Here is a 23,365-nt window from a genome sequence, read left to right as displayed (position 1 = left end):
TATCATCTTAAAATTATTAAAAACAGAAATCATTGACTTAATCCATGATATCAGTGTTTCCATGACTTACCATGATTGACAATCATGGTAAAATTAATGAATAATATTATTTTTTTTGTAAAGTTGTTGAATATCCCATCTCAGCTTAAGCTCACCATTCATTAATTTATAAAACGGAAGGTCTACATAACATTCAAATTGAAACGTTTTGACCTACTAGGACACAAACACATGTGGGACAACTGAATATAGCAGGAATATTTATCCCAGAAATCGCGAAGTATCAACAACAAAAGAAGTTGGCAAGTTTAACGATCAACGGAAATCGAAACCTAAGTTCACGGCTGACTTCCATAACATCTTCGCTGAAGGACCAGTTGAAATTGGCGCTTCCTTTTAAAAGCATCTTGGCGAGAGATGCTTTGGTGGCCTTCAACCTGGTAACCCGTCCCGTCAGCTTGCTTTTTTTTCACGGCCACCTGAAATTCCCTTACTTTCCCCATGTACAATGGATGATCTGGCCACCTCTCCGTGACGTCACGATCCTTTTTCGTCCATTCACTTTCGTTTGTGTTAACGAGTAGGCCCTCCTATAACTTCTCGATAGACTAGTACCCCACATTTACAATCAACATTTCGTTGGGGTAAGGAGTACTTGCAAAGTATCCTCCCGAATCAGTTTCATCCTTACTTCAGGATCTTTAACTTAGTTGATAAACATCTTCTCTACGCATATAGATATTCTTATTTGAAGTTGTCTTCAGTGATGAAACTCTTGTTTTATTTACTTTGACCAACAATTCCTTGGACTTCGTTTAAATCCGCGATTTTGCTTTTTAAAGGATAGGACTCGAAACTTTGTGTTCAAGATGCCAAAATCGTTTTTGGTTGGACGAAAATACCGCCAGCAATTATGGAAAAATGGAAATTGGGGAATTGTTACACCACCTCCCCAATACCGCCAGCAATTACGGAAAAATGGAAATTGGGGAATAGTTACACCACCTCCAAGTCCAGAACATCTTCAAACTACTCCTCCAGTTAAAAATGAACAAAGACAAACTTCATTAGCAGGTATTTATCTTTCTCTTAAACTTGAATTTTTTGGAGATATGATGATTTTTGTTCAATGTGCATTTGATTGTCGTTTAAAAAATTTGCTTGTATTTTTAAATATTTTTGCATTTATTATTAAATGTTTATTATTTATCTTTAAATATCGCAACAATGTATTATCTTGTAAGTTTAAATTTTATTCTCATAAACTGATTAACTTCGATTATTTTAATTTTTGTAAATTATCGGACATTAATATTTTGAGAAAAATATTAATCATCTTAAGGGTTTAATATTACAAGTTCTTCCGTAAATTAAATTTTATTTTTTAAGATTTAAGATTGTTAATTCTATAAATTAAATAAGAGGTAATTCTTCAATTATATTATTATTTATCTTTTTTAATTTTCAAATTGTTTAAATTCTTATTATTTTATTGCTCATTCACATTCTGTTTAAGAATTTTGCGGAAAATTGTTTAAAAATTGTCATAATGCGTAATTTTTTTATAAAATTGAAAAAAAAATTAACATATCAAGTTTCGAATCTGTGTTCAAAAAAAAAAAAAAAAAGATTGGCGTTTTTTTTAGAACTTTTAAATACTGTCTTCAGTTCTCAAAATGTTATCATTGACCATGCCTTATAAAATATGTCAATGATTTTAAGTTAATAATTTGTTACTAGGTTAATAGTAGGAAAATGTTATTTTATTTAGGCTTTTAGATTGTTTAAATTGTAAATATTTTTTTTCGTTAAAAAAATATTAACTGGTAATGAATATTGAATCCCAATAAAAATTCTTACCGGGATCATCCAAATATTTTTTTTTTTACTTAGTAGGGCATAATTACGTGACTTAGTGGGAGAGTTAGAAATTTAGCAAATTAATTTTGTAGTTGTTTTATTTAAAAATGTTAAAAAATTTTTGCTTTCAATCTCAATTAAAAATATTATGATTTTTGATAATTCAAAGAAAAAATTGTACTTAAATTTGAGTTTTTTTTTTTTTTTTTCTCAAAAAAAAAAAAATTTATAATTCGACAAGAAATTTTCATTTGATAATAAAAAGTTTTTAGAAGCCGGTTTTATTTATTATTTTGCCGGTTTCAGAAGCCACTGCTTTGTTTTTGCATGGGGCAAAATTTTCAGATGATTCTTCAAGGAGATGCATATGAAAATAAAATTATATTTATCTAACCCAGCCAGCCATAAATTGCGTAGTGTAGTAATTTATTGATTTTATCATTCGGTTAATAGTTAAAAAGTTAAATCCTAACCACTGATATATCATAACAGTTTCTTATCGCCACCCACTCTGCAACTTTTTCCCTGTTATAATGTAAATTTTCCTTGTCTTTTTTTTAAAATTGCGCAATCTGTTTTGGTCGTTTTGTAATTATGACGTCTTTAGACAGGATATCTTGTATGTTGAAATAAGAAAAATTCCAAAAATCTGAAAGAATAACTGCGTTTGATCGTTTATTCTCAAAACACAAAAGGAAGACATTAAATAGAAGACTTCGTAGGTATTTTGTTTTTCTTTCGTGGCCACTGTCCAAGATCATTTTCGAAGGCGGTCAAGTTCAGTATCAAGGTCTTCGCGGAATTGAGTTTGTTTTTAGTTTTTAACGAAGCTGTTATTATTCCGATTGCGTTGGAATAATCTCTCTCGTAAGCGAGGTGCGTAATGCCAGTTAATTTGAAGTAATAGGTGTTATGCGGTAAATTGATTTTGTTAATTGCGGTTTTTGTTATTTTATTTATTTTTTTGTTGCAAAGGTATTTGTGGCTTTTTGGTGTTTCATTGATATCCCTTTTCCGCATTACATTTGCTGCGATTTTAAAAGTGCGGTTTTTAGATAATGTATATTTTGTAATTTTTTAGTTTTATTTCATGGCTATGGTTCTAAAATTTTTAGTTCGCTACATTTTTACTTTTCTTCGCTACATTTCTGGTTTTGGTTAGGTGTGCAATCAGATGTAATTTTTCACCTATTGACTCATTTATATTGCTAAACCTCAATAAACCACTTAAAAAAAAAAATTTTAATTACAGTTTCAACTTACGTTAACTCAACATATAAAAATATAGGATTTATACCACAATATTTATAGAGTTTGTTATATTTTGATAGAAATATTTTTTAAATTTAGGATTTAGTTAAAATACTATATTGATAATTTTTTTAAGCGATACAGTGTTGCAGTTTAGAAGCAGAAACCGAAAAAAAAGCCCAAACATTAAACACGTTTTCTTTTTATTGCTATACAATTAAACTAAAAAATATCAATTGGAAAATTGAAATTATAGTTCCAGGTTTTTCGATTGACGTAATTGTTAAAAACAGAAAGAAATTGTAATGAGCAGAAAGAAAATAAGTAAACTCTATTTGAAGAATTAAGTCCGCCAATTTTCTTTAAGAAGTTTATAAAGATTTTTTACTATATTCTGTATATTTAGATTAAATGATAACAGATTTTGATACCTTGCTATTCATATTTTATTAAGTCTATAAGAAAGTAAGCTATTAAGATGAATTTTTAAGATTCTCTTTTGTCAGTGAAGTCTACAGCATTGTTTTAACTTCTAACAATTTGAAGTTCGTTGAAATAAACTAATAACGCTTATTTCCTACCTTACCTATATGTAAAAATTTCCACGGATTTTTAAAAGAAAAAACGTTAATAAGCTCTCACCTTATGCTTAATGAGATAAAACGAAGAATTTTTTTTTTGCACTTGTCCTTTTTTTATATAGATAAAGTGTAGTTTTCTTTTTAAAAAATCCCAATCCGTAAGTAATATTTTCTAACTGCTACGAAAATGTTAAGATTCATTTGAAATCCTAATATAGATTAAGTTCCGTCGTTAAAAATGTTGCTCCAACATTGACATATTTGTAAATACACTTTCTTACTTCAGCTATTGAAGTACTGCTACCGCCACATCTTCAGTTTTGAGTTGGTATCCCAGGTACCGACCTCGTCGGTTTCAACTACCAGTTTTGCTTAGCGAACCTAAAGTTTACCAGGAATAGTCTTCCTGTTGTGTTTTAGACAAAGTTTCTATTTAAGTTTTTAAAGTTGTCAAAAACAGCTGTATGTTCCAATCTGTATAATTACCACGAAATGGCTTAGCAGTATGCTTGAAAAGATTAATAGAATATGCGATGTGTAGCGACCCCTGGTGCACACTAAAATAAATCTATTTTAAAATTAATTATTTTTTGCCACATATTATTTTATTTATTTATCTTCTGTTTGAACATACAAGTTTATACGGAACTTATAGGTTTATATACGTACATATAAACACGTCTGCTCCTTTGATAATAACACTTAAAACGTATGACTTTTATGCATCCCATTATAATCTGAAATGCATTATTGCCTTCTTACCACTCCCTACGCAGTAGAGAAGAGGGGCACTTAGTATTTACTTCAGTAAATTTTAAAATGTCCTGGTTAGGAAAATATTATTGAATAGCAGGAAAACTGTTGACAGAAACCGACTAAAATAAGCGACGCTAACATATTTAAGATTCGTTCATAAATCTAATAAAACGGATTAAAAAAATGTTTTTCATGCGTTATATAACAGTTAAAATTAGCGTAGGTTTATAATGTTCGATTTCTTTTGTAATTTATTTATTAATTATTATTTTTTACTGCTCTAAGAATTTTTTATTAATCAATGAAAAATTTCACCACAAGGTATTTTTAGCGCTGTTATTTAGTTCAAAATAATTTAGTTTACTCTTAAATAATTCATTTTGTTTTTAATCTTTTAATGAGTCAAATAAAATAAAATAAATAATGTTGATACTTATACGTAATGTATATAGACGTTTTATGCTTTCTTGTTGTTGAGAGCACAAAAGTATTAAAAAAAAAAGGGTCACTAGGACAGATGATACCAAACTAAGCATACGTCACTATAAATATCAAATATAAAAATTTAAAAGACCATTTAGATTTTCGTCAGATGGCACATTTATACTTCCTTTAAATTTCAATAAAGAATAGACTTTTGTTAAATTTTGCTTCCAGCCGTTGCCATTTCTTTTTGATGGTGGGGGCGATAATTGTTTCTGCATCCTCAGGGGAGGACTGACCATTGCTTTCCATTTTAAAAACCGTTCTACATGAATGGTCAAGCGACAACATTACGCCTTTCAATAAAAGCACCCAACACCAGCGTTACGTAAAGTACAGGAACTCCTTTCTTGACTAGTCTAGGAAATAAAGGGGCAAGGAAATATGGGTGTCTATTGACGTAATCACGAGTGCATCTCCCCAGACGGTTCCTTTTTATTTATTTATTTATTTTTAGAAGATGGGTGAGAAAGGTGCTGCTGATTTCTTACCCACCCTACCTAGCTACAAGGTCAAGGTAGGGTGGGACAATGTGGGGGAGGAACTCGGAGAACTGCTTACCCTCACTGACCGTAGTTTTCCCCGACAAACAAACATATCCTAAAAGGGGAGGATGTAAGAAAAGCTCGATGCTCTAGAAAAGTCTATGGGAATATTTTTCTGGCGGAGGGGGGGATGAAATATTTCTTTAGGAAAATAGAATTGTTGCGAGAGAACGGGGTCTGCCTACAGGTCACTAGGGTCTCCTTGTCCCACAGTTGCAGTTGAGCGAGTGAAATTTCGGATGATATAAAAGAATTTATTGGAATAAAAGTGTATGTATTGAATATATGGGGAGGGTATATGTTTCTTACCGTTTTGGAACAAACATCTCTGGAACCGGTTTGGGACACTCCTGTTTACTTATAACTGAACCAAGTTGTGATAAAAAAATACCAAAGATCTTGGAAAATAACTGATATATATATATTTACGTTTAAGGTCACCTGTAGATAGTAACAATGCGACAGCTATAACCTGTTAGACTGTTATGAAAGGCAAGTTATGTACCGCTACATAACCGAATTTTTTCCTTGCAAAACAATTTTTTTTTTTTAAATTCAGGATCTAAAAAAACTTGTTTTTGAACTTTCTTTGGTTAGAAGCTCCATGGTTAGAATAAAATTAAAAAAGCACCTATAGGGTGGTACTGTTGACTTCATTAAAGTGCTTTTAGTACGCAAAATCATTAAATATTTCTAAATATTTACCATTAATATATTTATTTGTTCGCTTTTAACTTCGTTTTTTTTTTTTTTTAGTTTCTGTAATATTGCTTGCTTTGTTTGGGAATCGTTTATTTAGAATAAGAACAAGATAATACAACCAAAAGTTAATTAGCCGAAAATACGACTGAAACGCTGTATTTTGCGAATAAGTTTTATTTTTCAAATCGAGTGCTGTAATTTTTAAAAAGTTATTTAATTTTGGAATGACTTCGAGCTTTGTTGCAGTAAAACACGAATCAAAATTTTTTTCATGCAGATTTCCAGCTTTTTTAAAAAATAAATAAATAAATACGGCATAAGATTTATTCATGGAAAATCTAAAGATAAGTTGGAAAATCCAATAATATGCTAATAACTGTAAAGATTTTCTTTACACTTATTAGCATATTATTGGATTTTCAACTTATCTTATTAATTGGATTTTCAACTTATCTCCCTCTTCTTGAAGTTGTAGCTTTACTAAATCTACACACAAATTTATTCAAGTTCAATAAATTTCAAAGGTTGGAATAAATTTTTAAATAAATTTAAATTTAAAAAATAATTCGATGGTAATTTACATACTTTCCCAGCACAGTTCGCCGTATTTTGTTCAGAAATTACTTTTTTTGGTTAAAATATATCTTGATATTTCCATTTTAATCAGAATATTTTTTTTTCTTAAAAAAAAAGCGTTACAACTAACGATTCTGTAACTAACGCGTAGTTTTAACTGCTTTTACTTTCGATTAAAGAGAAATTTTGATATTTTTGGGATAAAAATACCATAGCACGGATTTCATTATTTGTTCAAAACTATATTTTTGTAGATCATAATGAATGCGAAGTTCTTCTATGTTTATGACAAAGCCCATAAGTTATGCCTTTAATATCCATCTTTAGAAAGTTGTACATAAATGTACATTTATTTAAATTATTAGATTTTTGAAATATTTTCTTCGGTTCCAATGTATTACTGTACTGTTAAAAAGCAAAGAATTCGTCAAGCTAGTGGTCAAGGGTAAAGAATGTTAGAATATCATAACTTTAACAGATGGTCAACCTGAAAATCTAAACCATCGAATAAAACTTGTTTCTCGCAAACTACAATCAATAGAAACCGTAAGCACTAACGTTACAATACCCACCCCCTCTCCACGCACTCAGTACCTTCCACAGCATATCCAACGTCTGTTACTGCAATTGTAAGTTCGGCCCCCAACCCGTTATCTTGTTGCGAAGACCTGACCTTCACCCTCAATTTCACTTTCACTGCCTCAAAAGATCCTTCCTAGTAGGGATCATTCACAAATTAAAAAATGTTCTGTACACTTGTTGATTCTGAATAACTGAAAAATGCTACTGAATTATTTTATTTATCATTATAAATATTCCGTGAAATTTTTTGTACAAGGTAAGCAAATTGTGTATTTTACGAGAAACATTTCTAAATGGTTGTAAATTCGGTAAGTACTTATTTAGTCAACTTGAAAGTAATTATCCACTTGGAAAATGTTAATCACAGGTAAGTGAAGTTTGATTATTTAAACAGGTAAGTTTTGATGTTTACAAATTTTAATCCAATCCTAATATGAGAAATGTACTTTTTTACGTTTTTATAAGAAAAATCGTCAGAATGCTGTTAATAAAATATAATGTAATTTTAAAACTTTTATTGCAATGCCAATATAACAAAGCATTTATTTATTTTTATTTTCTATAGTACAGCTTATTGAAAATAAATAATCAATGTAAATTAGATAAAAGTTGGAAATTTAGATTGTATTCATAAAAATTAGTGTGATGCATTATTAGTCTCTATAGTGATGCATTATTAGTCTCTTATATTTAGAGATAAATATTTTTAAGATATAAAGATTTAATGTTTATAATCGTGCAACGAACATTAAAGACGATGATTTGTATTTTTCATTCTCTTACTAAATAGTAATTCCATTACATTTCGATAAATACTGATTTGTGGATTTTTTGTCTGTAAGAATTTTAAACCAAGATGACACATCAATTCAAATTTTATGGAATTTGCCATTGAATTTTTATAAGATTTGTGAGGAATTCTTTTTATGATAATACATAAATTTTAAATTACTGTAAGATTCGTAATTTCTCCCTAAAAGATTAAAAGGAATTAACTTCCAATTTTTTTTAAATACATATTTGTCCCGTTTACGAATTATATTCTAAACTCTTCACAACTATTTTTTTATTTATGTTAATTTATAGAATTTATTTATTTTTTTAAATTTTTTTTTTTAAAGAAAGAGTTTGAGATTGCTTTTAGGTTCCTATTTACCTGTAAATAATCGTTTTTATTGCAACTAGATCTACCCCTGCAGACTATAAGGAAAGGTAGAGAAAGCTTTAGGGGAATGGGGGGAGATAACCTGGTAAGAGGGAAAAAAATTCGAAGGTCACCCCAGGTAAAGCAATCACCATACCTAAGAACTAATCAAGCTCTCATAAACCTTGGAAAGGAGAGAAAAAAATAGAAAAAAAAACAACAGACAATTGATAAACATAAGAAAATTGACGCACCGCAAAAATAACGGATGATAGAACAAGATTTAAAGCGAAAGTTTTTCCTGCTTCAACCAATGGATAAAAATAAGAAAAAAATATAAGGAAATGTTGGAGATTTGCCAGAGCCGTGACATTAACCTCATCAGGAAGTAGGCGCGAATAAGATAAAAGATTTCTATCAATAAACAGAATACTTTTTTGAATCCGTGGCCTTGAAGTACGCAGTAAAATTATTCTGGTTATGTACGCCCCCTCTCATTAAAAATACTATTATAGATCCGTTAGATCGAATTTATAATTCTTTCTCGGAATGGTTGGTTGCAGAATTCTTTAAAGTTGATGTAATGAAATATCTGTGTTGCAATTCATTTGTGGCTTGTAACGCACACATTACAAAATATATTACTCATGCCATAATAATGAAGATTAAAGTAAATTCATAATAATTTCGGAAACATAGTGGCAATATTTTAGGTTTGAGGAATCCAAGAAATTTAAAATTTTATTTATCTTTTATAATGTCACACTTTCCTTAATTAATTTTGTACAAAAATAAAATCTAGTAATTTTTTTAATATAACCGACTTTGAACAGCCGATCCGATTTTGAGTTTACGACTTTCAATGTTCAACTCCGTAGACTTGTAATTTTGTACCCAACCCAGAAGACAAGGGGAACTCTTGGATCAAGCATTGGAGCAAACTATTTTTTGATGAAACTAACGAGTATTTGTGTTGCATGGAGAGGAAAACCACGAAAGCCTCCCGTGGTTAGCTCAGTGGCAAGGGAATCCTAACCCATGATCCATCTACCACTGAGAATATTTTACGTCAAAACTGTGGTCGGTGCAAGACGTGAGCAGAATTCGCATCAACATACCATCGCTGGGATTCGAACCTTGGAGCCTCATTGGAAGGCGTATGCCTTATCCCTGATCCACCGTGACTCCCAGTAATTAATTGAAAGAACAAAAATAATATCGATATGAAAATTGGAGATATCTTGGAAAGTTTTGAAGAACTGAGAACAAAAACGAACGGTATTGATTTTTATTAATGCTTGGGAATTGAAAACTACCAATAAACTTGATACGATTTCAATTTTTAAATTAACCCACCAATAAAATTCGTGATCACCCTATTTACTTTATTGTAACTTTTAAGTTCATTTCTCGTAACATTTCTTTTAATATCCATAAAAAAAAATTTCCATCCTTTTCTAGCGGATGAGCTTTTGGCAAATATAATAAGATACATTTTTATTTCATTATTATTACATTGCAGTATTATACATTTTATTGTTGAAATTCAGACAAGAATACTGTACAGCTTGAATGTATTTTTTCTTCTTCGTATTTTAAGGTTTTCAGACAAATGCAGTTTAAATGTTATGCTTTTCTAACATAGTTGTACGCACCTAGGAAAACATAAAAAGTGGTAGCAATACTAAAATTTTAAAGATATTAAGAAATACTAATACAAGGAAATTTCTGTCTTCTCCTATTACATACGAACCCAATTCAAGAGTACATTGTTTTGCGAGCTTTTCGTATTTGAAATTGCTATTAGAACTTTATTACGAGTAATTGAATTATTTAAGGGTTATGTGAATATAAAACTGTACAGAAAGTATTTTATTCCTGAGCTCGAGAAATGCTTAGTGAAAATTTTATAACCTAACATTAATATTGCAATTTTTAGAAAATTTGTGTAAATAAAAAATAAAAGTAATACGCATACGATTTTTGATGCAATGTATTATACGCTATTATAAGAATACGCTGGGGCGAAATTTTTTATCCATTGAAAAAAGTTTTAAGTTTTTGAAAAACTGTTATCTCTCTAACTCAAATAAATGATATCAAACTAAATTAATCATCAATTTAAAAAATAAAATATTTTTCTAAAACAAAGACTTTGTTAAGCAACAATTTTCTAAAATAAACTACACAAATCAAGAATTGCTATAATAAAAATATTACATTAACAATTGATAAAAATACATATAATAGTAATTAATTCAGGTTTACTAGCTTGCTTGAAATCTCAACATAAATAGTTTCTACCATTGTAAAGAACTGTAAGGCTTTTTACAAATTGTGGTTTTGTATACGTTTGTATTACACAATTTCCGTCTAAAATTGTAATAGAATTGATTTCTAGAAGTGATAATCAGATATTTTAAATTAAATAGTTTTGTCCAATGTCTAGGTTAAGATAATTAAAAGCTTTTTCTTCATTTTATACTACTGTGATGAAATAATTTTCCTGGTGGTTAGAAAGTGACGAAATTTTTAATTTTTACCTCCTGTGTAGAGTAAATGGGAAGAAAAAAAATCCTGCAATTTTGACGACTACGCATTTACAAGAAATTAGTTTTCCTTCTTATTAATTAAGTGAAAGTTTCTTCAGTCCTTATTGCCGCATTCCATGGTCCTTGAAAATTACAGGTGCAGCACGAGGCTACGTTATAAAACCAGTGAAAGTAAAAATGACCTTCGCTGACAAAACACCGATTCAACCTTCAGTGTTAATCAACGGTTTTAAGATACCGCACTATTTGATTGCTGGGGATTTCTAACGGAATTCTCGCCAGCATCTTCATTTTTTATTTATCGTCCTTATTCCTTTTTTTTTTCCTTCATTTTTTTATTTATCGTCCTTATTCCTTTTTTTTTTTTTTTTTTTTTTTTATCTTTAATGCAACGATAGAGATTTTATGTTGCCAGATTCTGATTATTTCGTAAAATATCTTAGCTAAAAAAGGAGAAAGGAAAATATTCGAATTATTAAATTACTTTCCGAGTTGACCCTTGAGTTAAGAACGTAATCAATTTAAAAATGAGAACCTAAAAATCAAGTTTTAATTATAATGTATTTGATTGATACATACTTTTAAAGATATTTTTTAATTGAAAAATACTCTACATAAAATTAAAGATCTTTTTAAGACAAAGGTTTAGATAAAGATTTTTTTTCCACAATTTTTAATGCTCAACTATTGTCACAGATTCTTCTTTAAAAATAGTTACAAGAATTGCGCACGACAAACCTGTTTTTTTAGCATGTTATATTATTATATACATATAATATAAAGTGACGTTTTGTTATAAATTATGGAATTTTTATATATTTTATAAACATGTCCATAAATAAACTTTTAAGAAGTCCTGTCGGACTTCTTGAATATAATTAAAAAGAAACAAATTTAACACAGAATACAATTAATTAGTTCCAAACTGAATTAAAAATATGAAAGTTTTCTTGCCTAAACGTAAATAAGTGACTCTGATGTATCAGAGTAACTTTTTAAAAAAATTAGAATAAGACCTGAAATAATTCTCATGTAAACTAAAATTTTTTTGATGATTAATGATGTAAAAATAAAGTTTCTGTTGCTACTTAATGCAATTTAATAATTTTTTAATAATTGCTTACTTAAGATTTAAATAAGTATTAATGCTAAATAATGAAAAGCAGTAATAAAAGATAAGTTGTTAAAACTGATAATAATCAGTTGAAAACTTTTATTTAAAAAAGAAAAATTCTGGAATTTTTTTTAATGAGAATTTTCTGTTCTAAAATCAATTCAAAAATATTTATTTTTGTTACAATATATATATATATATATATATATTTAAATTTGTGGGCGATTTATTTTTATACATATATTCAGGAAATTTGCTATTACCGCACTTCGTATTTGATAAGGTTTCTAAAAATATAAAGTTTAAAAAAACATCAATTTCCGTCCAGCAATCAAACTGGTTTTGATGTTTTCCATCCAGCTTTCCTTGCCAGCACATAGTGTTTTAGGTTCATTAAACATTAAATTTAGACTCCTTTAAATATTAAATTTTGACTCTAAATTTGCATACTTTTTTGACTTCATTTTCGACCAAGAATTTAAAATATATATTTAGGGAGTTCATTAGGGAGCACCCTGTATGATGCACAATAGTTGACACAGAAATAGAATTTACTTATCTGGAAAACTACTGGATTTTTGTTCAGAGTTATAGGCTATGAGTAAACAATTCGAAAACAATACTTGTTAAATTAAAAAGATTAAAAATTAAAGCTACAATACATAAATAAAAAAATTTAGGTGAATAAATTTCAAAATCTCGAATTACTAAATATATATGAAAACATATTCCACATTAATTCACGTATCCAAAGGATTCCTTTTTAATTATGCTGATTAAGTGCGATTTACGTTATTGAGAGCTAGTTAAGGTCACCTTCATGAATAATAATTTGCCAAAAAAAAAAAAAAAAAAAGTGCAAAAATTGACAAATGAGCATGAACATTGGGGAGTATGTCAGTGAAAGCAGCCGCAATTATAATTATGTAGTCACGGCCAAGGCCGTAACACAAGACAGGTGTGGGCGAATTCAAACTAGTTTTTCTTTCTTTACTTTTTATCCGTGTCGTATCTCTGCGACGCAGGTGCAAAATGCTTACTTTCTCTTTTTGAGGTTTGTTTTAAATATGTACTTATTTATCTATTGATGCATTAACAAATTAATTACCATTTGTAAGTTATCATCGAAATCAACAAAAGGCAGAACTTTTTATTAGAAACGTTTAAAAAATCGTTAATTATTACACCACACCTTGACCAGGGAGAATTAATTGGTCATTTAGCAGGTGAAATTAAATCATTGCACCTTGCGATTCATATTAGTACATCTTTTTAAGCTAATTCTTTTTTTGCACATGAATTAGGGCTATTTATTTTCTTCTAGGTCTTTTTTTTTTTAGACTTAATTTTAAAATTTAAAATGTCGCATATTATTTGAAGATGTTTTCAATTTTATCGACTTATTCAATTTTATTTTTCTTAAACATTGAACAATTTTTTAGCAAGTGTATTAATTACGGAGATGTCTGGTATTATTAGATATGAAAACAATTTTTAAAATCGCTTTTAAGTAATTTTTAATCCGCTTTTAGTTCATTTCTTACTTTTGTGATATATCCTTAAACATTTAATAACGTTTAAAAAAAAGGAAGAAAATGAAGCGTGACCTCCGTAGGGAGATGTTTTTTTTTCGAAAAAAAGAGTTCTTTAATAATTATTAGACTTTTTCTGGTTTTTAATTAAAAATGATGCAGTTTAAAAAAATTTTTTTAAAAAAAGGAAGAAAATGAAATGTGACCTCTGTTGGAAGATGTTTTTTTCGAAAAAAGGAGTTCTTGAATAATTTTTAGACTTTTTCTGGTTTTTAATTAAAATTGAAACAGTTTAAAATATATAAAAAAAGGGAGAAAATGAAATGTGACCTCTGTTGGAAGATGTTTTTTTTCGAAAAAAAGAGCTCTTGAATGGCTTTTTCTGGTTTTTAATTAAAATTGAAACTGTTTAAAATTTAAAAAAAAAAATTCTAATAAAAATGAAAGGTAATTTGTTTTAAATGAATTTTAAATGTTTTAATTCTTATTTTCATACGTAAACTCCACATTCAATTTATTTAGTTCCTTAAGAAAAGCTAACTAATTCAATTTTCGTTCTATAGCTCGTAATTAAATTCGCATTTCACCACTCGCAATTAAATCAGATGTTTTTCGGAAAGTGGGAAGATAGTGAAGCGTTTAAACACCAGTCTTGTTTGTAATAAAACTTTTTATGTTGAAATGTACAGCGCATCTCTTCCCATTTTCACATAAAATTCGATATTTTACTTTAACTTAATTTACATAACCTAAGATAAATCTTCAAGAAATAAGTTATTTTTTCTGAAAGTGGAAAGAATGTGGGGCGAATTATCAAGAGTATTAATAATATTAAAATTATTATAATATATTATGATAATTTTAAATTTAAGCTATAAAATATATTATGATAATTTTAAATTAAAATTATGTAATATATTAATTCAAAGTAATTTTATAAATTAAAATTATGTAATATATTAATTCAAAGTAATTTTATAAATTAAAATTATATAGTATATTAATTCAAAGAGTTTTCCTTCAAATTTTCCTATAAAATTAGACATTATTAAATCTAGTTTAATTTACATGCCTTAAAGTGTATATCTTTTATCATAATAAATATATAGAAAAACTCTTTTTAACCTAATTAATAGAGTATAATTTTAATATTAGCTTAATTATGATTTTATATTTTAATATTATCTTAAAAGTTTATGCAAACAATAGCAAATACAATTTAAAAGAAATATCACTCAACTATCTAGATATGTTCTTTTCTTAAAATTAATAACTTCCTTTAATGATCAATGAAAAATTAGAATACCATCAATCCTACTGAAGATTCATGGCGGACAGGTAGAAAAGGACAAGTTGTGCAGGTGATTTCCTAATGGATGCTCTTTATATGTGGCAGGTGTGCTGCCTACTAAGTGTATAAAAAAACTGGCAAGATTATGAAGTGTTCTTTTCCTTTATTGTACCTCTTACAGTAATCATGTAATTACGGAAAAAATAAGTGCTTTTAAGCAATAAATATTGCGTGTTATTTAGGTCTCTATGTTGCATAAAATATTGTCGAGTGGAATAAAAAAAAACAAAAAAAAAACAGAAAACTTAGCTAATCTTAACTAGTTCTAATTTGTTATATTGACATTATTAAAGGTTTTCATTAATAAGAGAAAAAAAACATGTTTCATTTTCTATCATTATTTTTCTTTTATATAATGGAAAGTTTAATTCTGAATATTTAAGCAAAGATAAAATATTGTCTTAAAACTTTATTAAGTTGTTCTTTAAACATATTGAGCTTGCATAGAAAAATTTGCTTTGTGAAAACTTTTTTTTAAACGATTTATTTAATATTTGTGTTTGTCGCAGTATAAACGCTTTGAGCTTTCATATCATTAACCTCTGCATTCAACGAAATAATTAATTGCTTTCTTTTAGAATTTTACTCATAATAAGACATGAAAAAAAATTGAATTGATCCTAATTATTTCTTTCTTTTACCAGATCTTCCACCCAGAGCACGATGGACTGAGACATGGCAGAAGCAGCGGCAAAAAGCTGAAGGTGGTAGAGGAGAAGCTGAAACAACTCCACCAATATCTCCTTGCAATCCTCCATCTCCTATTTTGCCAATTGAAAGATATAACACAGATACCAATGAAGTTCCTGTAACCACATTTTCTAGTAGAGTTTCATTCAAACCTGATAGCAGAGATGATTCTGCCTTGGAAGATTCATCAAGTTCATCTCATGCTCCTATGCAACCATCATATATGGCCGTTCCTGTCATTCAAACCATTGCTGCACAAGATCGTCCTTTGGATTATCATGTACCTCGAACAAGTCATCCAAAATTTGAAATTCGGGATCGAATGGAAACTGTTGTGGAACAGAACAATAATGCTAATAATATTCAGCAATTTAATCACGAACGAGATCATCTGAAACTTTCACCAACTCATAACACGAGACCTTGCTTGCCGATGTCAGACTCTCAAGATGATTCCCATTCTGATAGCTACTCCATAGGAATGCGTCCCAGTTCTCCTGGTGATAGTGATAGTAATTCTTCACGCTCTCCAGAAAGCTTGGATGAAAGAGGAGAGAAAATAGTGATGTCTTCCTTAACAGTACGTCTGAGCTTATTACAACAGCGGGTAAGGCTTAGCCTTAGCGCATGTTTAAACATGTTTGTGAAACTAAAGCCTTAAACCTGTTGTTTATTATAATTTAGTTAGTTTTAGAATACAACAAATATTAGATAAATTATAGTTAGAGATGTTTTTAGTTGATAAGAAATTGATTTAGATAGCTTAAATTAAAAGCAATGCACAATTTTAAGAGCACTATTTTTTATTGAGCTATTATCAATTTGAATTTGAAAAATTTATTTTTATTTACAGCTTGGACTTCCGACTGATACTCCTATTGAGTTCGTAAATGGAGGACATGGCATTAAAAATCCCCTTCTGCAAAGAAATCATAGACATTCTGCTACTGGACAAGAATTAACTCAAATAACCCCTCCTTGCCAAGAAATTCTTCCAGGAATTTCTGAGTCTGAAGCTGGAAGGTAAATAAAGCAGATATTTCCTTCATTTTTAAGGATTTTATTTGCATTTTCTAACAGAAATGCTTTATGCTTTCATTAATTTTGAGAAATAACGAAACATTTTTTTTAATAATGGTTTAAGTTTTATTAAATTAAATGCTTTGCTTTGGGACAAGTATTTGTTTTAAATTTTTACAAATTCTAAAAATTGCTCCTCCTAATTTCTACTGTTGGTGTTTAAAAAGTTTTAGTTCATTCTCTTAGTTAAATGTTTAACCTTAATAAAAATGTCAATTTTAATTTTTTTAAAACTCAATTTCTGTTCAATTTGTGGTCCATGGGTAAGTAATTTTAGCTTATCAAATTCAGTCAGGCATTGTTCGACTTTATTTTCATTAACATTTGTAGTTTCTTCCACCATAACTAATGAACTCTGGTCTTAGCTCTAGCTGAAAAACAGTCTTTGTTGTTCGAATTTCCACTGAATAATTTCAATAGGGATAGTTCTTAGTTTAAGAGTAACGAATTATGTGAATTAATTAAATTAAAATCATCTGTTACTTCCCCATAGAACATAAACTTAATTTATTTAAGTTAACTTACTTTTTCTTTGTTTTACCTCTTAATACAAATAGTTTAATAAAAACACATAGCTGTAAAGTAATGTAATGAAAATTAAAATAAAATACTCCTTTTCAGGCTAAGCTGTCGAGTTTGTGGGAAAATGTTCGGATTGCAAAGGCTGTTGAATAGGCATATGAAGTGTCATAGTGATATGAAGAGGTATTTATGCACATTCTGTGGCAAAGGTTTTAATGACACATTTGATCTGAAGAGACACACAAGAACACATACAGGTAAGTAAAATATATATAATTTTTTTAAAAATTTTTAATGAATTGATCCGTATTGCCTTATATTTTATATCTCTAAATCTAATCATAATGTTAAAGTTAGTCGAAAATTACTAATTTCAAATGCAGAGGCCTAGCTAAGGGTTACAGCACCGGAGACCAACTCAGATTTTGCACCCCTCAAGTACCATGATATACATGAAGTACCATTATATGGGTGATATAATGTCAAACTTAAGGGGGCTTTTTAAGACGGTTTTAAGTTTCAGATTGCATAATCATTAATTAAATTTTACATTGAATAAGATTTGACAACCTTAAAGTTTTTTTTAAATCAATATAACTCGACCATGTGAAAACATTAATTTAATATGGTTTAAAAATGAACAGTATATGTTACTAATATAGTTTCTGTTACATATGTTTTTTTTTTGGCACGTTTATTGTATTCAAAATAACTTTAAGACTCGAATTATTGCAATTTCGTTACATTATAATCATGAATGAAAATTGTCAAAAATTCTGTAAGCTATTTTTTTTTTTATTTATCGTGACATAATGCCAAGAAATTGTCCCAAATGATGGAATGTTAGGAAATTTGTAATGACAAAACCCACGAGTATATTTTTAAAATTAAACTAAGTTTATTTTCTTAGGCTAGGTATTATATCACAGTAGACTTAAAGTTGATTTAAAGTTGTTTTTTTTCCCTTCTATTTAAAATGTTCTATTTTTAAATCTGTGAAAATTCTTTTTCAGGTGTGCGCCCATATAAATGCAATATGTGTGAGAAGTCTTTCACTCAAAGATGTTCTTTAGAATCCCATACTTTGAAAGTACATGGAATTCAGCATCAATACGCATATAAAGAGAGAAGAGCTAAAGTATATGTCTGTGAAGAATGTGGACATACTACAACTGAACCAGAAGTTCATTACATGCATTTGAAGTTAAATCATCCTCTTAGTCCCGCATTGCATAAATTTTATGACAAGAGACATTTTAAATTTTCTGAGGGTACATTTCCATTAGGTTTGTTAAGAGTTCACTCTTAACTCATCTAAACTCATTTCATAAGGATGGTGGGTTTTAAATTATATCATCTTTTGTGGTATTGCCTTGATAGAAACACACACTTGTCTGAGTTTTTAATATATTTTAAGAAACCTGTTTAAGTAACAGTTTAAATGTTTTTAACTAGCAGTTTTAAAGATGTTTACTTCATTGATAACATTAAAAACATTTAAAATGTTAATTGTGATTATTGTTACTGCCTAGATCAAATTTTTATATTTACAAATATGTTATGGTGTTGCTTTTTGTTTCTCTAGAATATATCTATACATTATGTATATAGTTTCCTTTTGGGGAGAGAGAATCTATGGTGATAACTTTATTAATGTCCATGTTTTAAGTAAATAATATGCACCAATTTATTTTGTTTTATTAGATTTAGCAAAAAACTCAGACAAATTGAATGAAATTTAAGAGATTTTGAGGCAATCAGCGAATTTCCACCCGACATTTGTCTAGTCTTATAAAGAGATTTTTATGGAACTACTGAGCCTTATTAAAGTAAAATTTACTTATATATTGCTTAATGTGATTTGGAAGAAACATTTTACTAAAATTTATAAATATATATTTTTCTAATGGATTGAATGATTGTGTTTGAATGAACATTAATTTAAAAGAAGTAGAGTATTTTGCATTGTTACTAAATTTTTTCTTCAATGAAAAAAGCCAAAATAAAATCAAACTGTAGTTTTCCTTTTTAAGGTCTTAATTAGTATGTTCCTGTCCGATGCTCAAGTGGTAGATATTTCTTTTTATATAGTATTATTTTCATATTCTCTGTAAATATGTATAGAGGCGGCGTCAAGTACAAACTAACGTGCTTTCACTTGTGCGTATCTTTGTTTTTTTTTTTTCTTTTTTATTTAATTCATTATTATTAAAATGTATTTACATTTTTCACTTTTTGTGTTTTCATCATGAGAGAATATGAGTGTCATAAAAATTTAATTTTATAAAATCTTTGTTTTGAATTGTTATGCTTATGGTGAGCTGTTCAGAATTAATTAAAAGTTGGCTTATACATATGTTGTTCAGATGTAATTAAGATAAAATCTTTATGCATTTCAAAAAAATATTAAAAGTGCATATTAAAAAAATCAAAAGTAAACAAATTTTCAGAGAGAATCAAAAGTTACGTTCTGCACATATCTTCTTATGCACATTTTTTGTATCCAATTTGTCGAAAGTGTTGAAAAAATAAATATGAAAAATTTGCTTATACCCATGAGACTATTTTGTATGCATTAAATACAATATTTTGAGCTTTTTTTTTAACTTTATTTAATTCAATTATAATAAAAATTCATCTCTAATGTAGACTGCTTTTTTTCAACAAAATAAATTAATTTTATGACACGATTGTTAATACATTTATCACGTCAATACCTAACATCCCTTTTTAAAGACAGCTCTTAAAATCTACAATAAGCCATAAGAAAGTTTTTAAACATGAATTTTCTATTAATTATTAAGTATTTGTTTTTTCAATATTTTAAAAATCAAAGTTTGTATGAGGTAATCAATTATGTAGGATTATTTTAAAGTTGTTCATATGCAGACAAAATAAAAAAGTAATTGAAGGAAATATGATGTAGTTTTTTAAATATAAAAATTATTTTTATTGTTAAGTGGACCAGAAGAAAGAGTCCAAGTTGCTACATGAGTTGTTAATTATCTTACTCTCATTTAACAAATATTTCAGCTAGAGCAACTGTATAATTTTCGTTAAAATAAAATTCCCATAGGCTTAGATTTTTATAGTGTTTTATGGCATTTTTGCATTGCATTTATGAACGTACATTAAATTCTTGCATTTTAAAATGAAGCAAATTTTTTAAGTGAGGATTTGTTATTTTTTATGCCAGCTAATTTTTGAGAAACATTATTGAAGGAATGCAGTTTAAATAATTTGGTAAAACTCTTAATGGAAGCAAAAGCAAAGTAAAATTTTTAGAAATATTTCCTGTACCACTATCAACCTTATGTCAATAAATGAACTAATGGGAAAGAGTAACTTCAGATTTTATAATGCAAATTTTTTTTTAGTTTAGTTAAAATATTGCCTCCTAAAATCTTGGCCTTTTTTTTTCTTCATTTATATAAAATTTTACATGCCTTAAATTCAACCTTGTATAATTTTAATTTGTTTATAAGAAAATTATTTTATTTATTTTTATTCAAATATCTTCATACTTTGCTGAAAGTCATTTATCATTTACTACTAAGCTGTCTTAGCTACACACTGCCTATAGAATCTGTGTATGCAGCGTGTTTATTAAAGAGTAAAGATTATTTTAGTATATAAATTAATGTTCTTAAATATATTTAAATATAAATTTATATTTTTAAGTAATTTACTGTGATTAAATAATGTTCTAAATATAAATGGAGTATATAAATTTTATATAAATGGAGATAGATATATATACATATATATTTCTATATTTTTACGAAGGTATTTGGTGCTTTCCAATATGAAAGATTGTTTCATTTAATAAATATGAATATCATAGAGTTTAATAATGAATGTTAAATGTCAAATTTTTAAATGAAATGATTTATTATTCAAATGAAAAGCTATTATTGCATAATTAGACTTAATAAGGAGCATACTTTTTTAAAAAACAATTTTATGTTTAAATGTCTTTTTTTGTGATTGAGATTAGAATCAAAATATTATCTTAATGTCTGCACTGTACAAATTGATACATGCACTGTTGTGCTTAAGCCTTGAGCTTCAATCAAAATCTTATGGAAGTGATGATGTAGTATATTTGTATAAACATACACTTTCACATGTGATACGAATAATGTTTTTATAAAATATTTACTTACAAGTATATGTAAGTATAAAATCAAACTTTATGATGCATTAGTTAAATGTCAAAATTTAAAATAAATTATTAGTTATAGAAAATCAAAAATCGTTATTGAGTAACTTAATTTAACAATGAGCATATATATTTTTTAAAAATTTATGTTTAAATATCTTTTTTGTGATTGAGATTAGAATCAAAATATTATCTTAATGTCTGCACTGTACAAATTAGTACATGCACTGTTTTTAAGCCTTCAGCTTCAATCAAAATCCTATCGAAGTGAATGATGTAGATTAATTGTTAAGAAAACACTTTCACATGTGATACGAGTGATGTTAATAGTATTTACTTACTATAATGTATAATTATAAAATCAAACTTTTTGATGTACGAGTTTTATGTAAAATACTTTAAAAGGTAATATTAACTTTGGTGCCTTTTTATAGTTTTCTTTGAAAGTTTTATTTAGTTACTTGCTTATAAGATCATTAATTTCTATCTGTTGAACAGATGCACATTTTCATATTCTGAAAGAAGTGGGTGTACTTTGGCTGATTTTGTATGTATATATTGTGAAGATGAAATAAAAACTTTGCTTCATACATTTATGCTGTCAATAATCATTTGTCAGATTTTTAATCATCATACTTATGACTGTTATGAGTACTTATCTTTCGTCATTTTAAGTTACATTTTTTTATTTTGTTTTTCCCTGTATTTTTAAAGCATTACAATTAGATAGTTTGTAATTTTTTAAAAATTATTTCAATACTGGAGCACTTGACTGTTTGAATTTAAAAAATTATCATTGTTTTTGTTTTAACTGATAGAAACTGATTTAAATGATGGAAAATTTCTATTAACTGAAATTTTTTTTCTAAAATTGTTAAATTAAGGAATTACCCCTATGGTATAAATTCATCAGAAAAATTCTGTGAAATTCTAAAATACCTAATTTAATTGAATAACAATCTTTCATTAGATGTTTTTTGAAAAATACTACCAAATAATACATTTGAAAAATACTACGAAATATACTAGTAGAGTGAAATAATAATTAAGTTTTAAACAATGTAAGGTAATTAAAGCATAACGACTCTTCCTTATACACCCCTCTTTTATCTCAAGAATCCTTTGGAATGAAATTGAAGGATCCTTTTTTAATATAAAAATGTATTTAAGCTTCTGAAAATAACTTGGAGCACGATGTTGATACAATAAAATAAAACTTAAGAAACAATTATATCTTTATTTCACTGCTTTTTCATACGCATAACTGCCAATATTTGCACTTTTTAAAGGAACGTTTTTCTTAGTGGTAGTAAAATAAAATTGCATTGATTACTAAACAGAATTGCTTCAAGTTTTGTTAGCTGTTTAAAAAGCAGAATGATTATCAAGCCTTGTATGTAACATAAAATACATATAGTAGATCTTGAAACGCAAGGATATGCGTTTTATAGAATTTTGCTTCATATAAATCATTTCACAAATCTTTAAACTTATATTTTAAGCATTTAGTATTTATTACTTTCAGAAAAAAAGCATAAATTTTTTAGAGCATTGGAGCTAATAAGCAAATTTATCAATTTTGGTTTGTTTAGCTTTTAAAATTGTAACGTGTTAACAATAAATAAATAATGCAAAACTTAATAGTTCTTGCTTAGCAACAGAAATTTCTTAACTGTAGTTTTCATTGTTCAGACTCCCAAATTTAATCGAGGTTTATCACCTCACCTCACCTATCCCCGTCGTGCATGATGCCTGCATTGCGGTTTATATATATTTATATTACCTGCAAAGTATGAAGCGCATACATTCCATAGAATGTCTAGGCATTGTATATCACGCCGGATGTTTTTAAGCAAGGTATAAAATATGAGAAGTATTACAT

The 23,365-nt window shown here is 27.9% G+C and overlaps 1 protein-coding gene across 4 annotated transcripts; it reads left to right on the top strand.

Moving 5' to 3' along the window:
* The first annotated feature begins 496 nt into the window (after positions 1-496).
* On the top strand, positions 497-22,077 carry ovo (transcriptional regulator ovo). 4 transcript variants are annotated; one of them, XM_016067031.4, is made up of 5 exons: positions 497-1,074; positions 15,674-16,299; positions 16,573-16,742; positions 17,421-17,578; positions 18,335-22,077. In XM_016067031.4, exons 1-5 carry the CDS (start codon positions 870-872, stop codon positions 18,628-18,630), a joined length of 1,455 nt encoding a protein of 484 aa, XP_015922517.2. In that variant the 5' UTR covers positions 497-869; the 3' UTR covers positions 18,631-22,077. The 4 variants fall into 4 exon arrangements, with proteins under 4 accessions (XP_015922517.2, XP_087011551.1, XP_087011550.1 ...); XM_016067030.4 differs by having other exon boundaries at positions 506-1,074; positions 15,674-16,326; XM_087155425.1 differs by lacking the exon at positions 17,421-17,578.
* The last annotated feature ends 1,288 nt before the right edge of the window (positions 22,078-23,365 follow it).

Source organism: Parasteatoda tepidariorum, chromosome 11, assembly GCF_982258835.1.
Source record: "Parasteatoda tepidariorum strain Cologne lab strain chromosome 11, Ptep-v5.0, whole genome shotgun sequence".
Classification (NCBI taxonomy): domain Eukaryota; kingdom Metazoa; phylum Arthropoda; class Arachnida; order Araneae; family Theridiidae; genus Parasteatoda; species Parasteatoda tepidariorum.
This window is presented reverse-complemented; position numbering and strand designations above follow the sequence as displayed.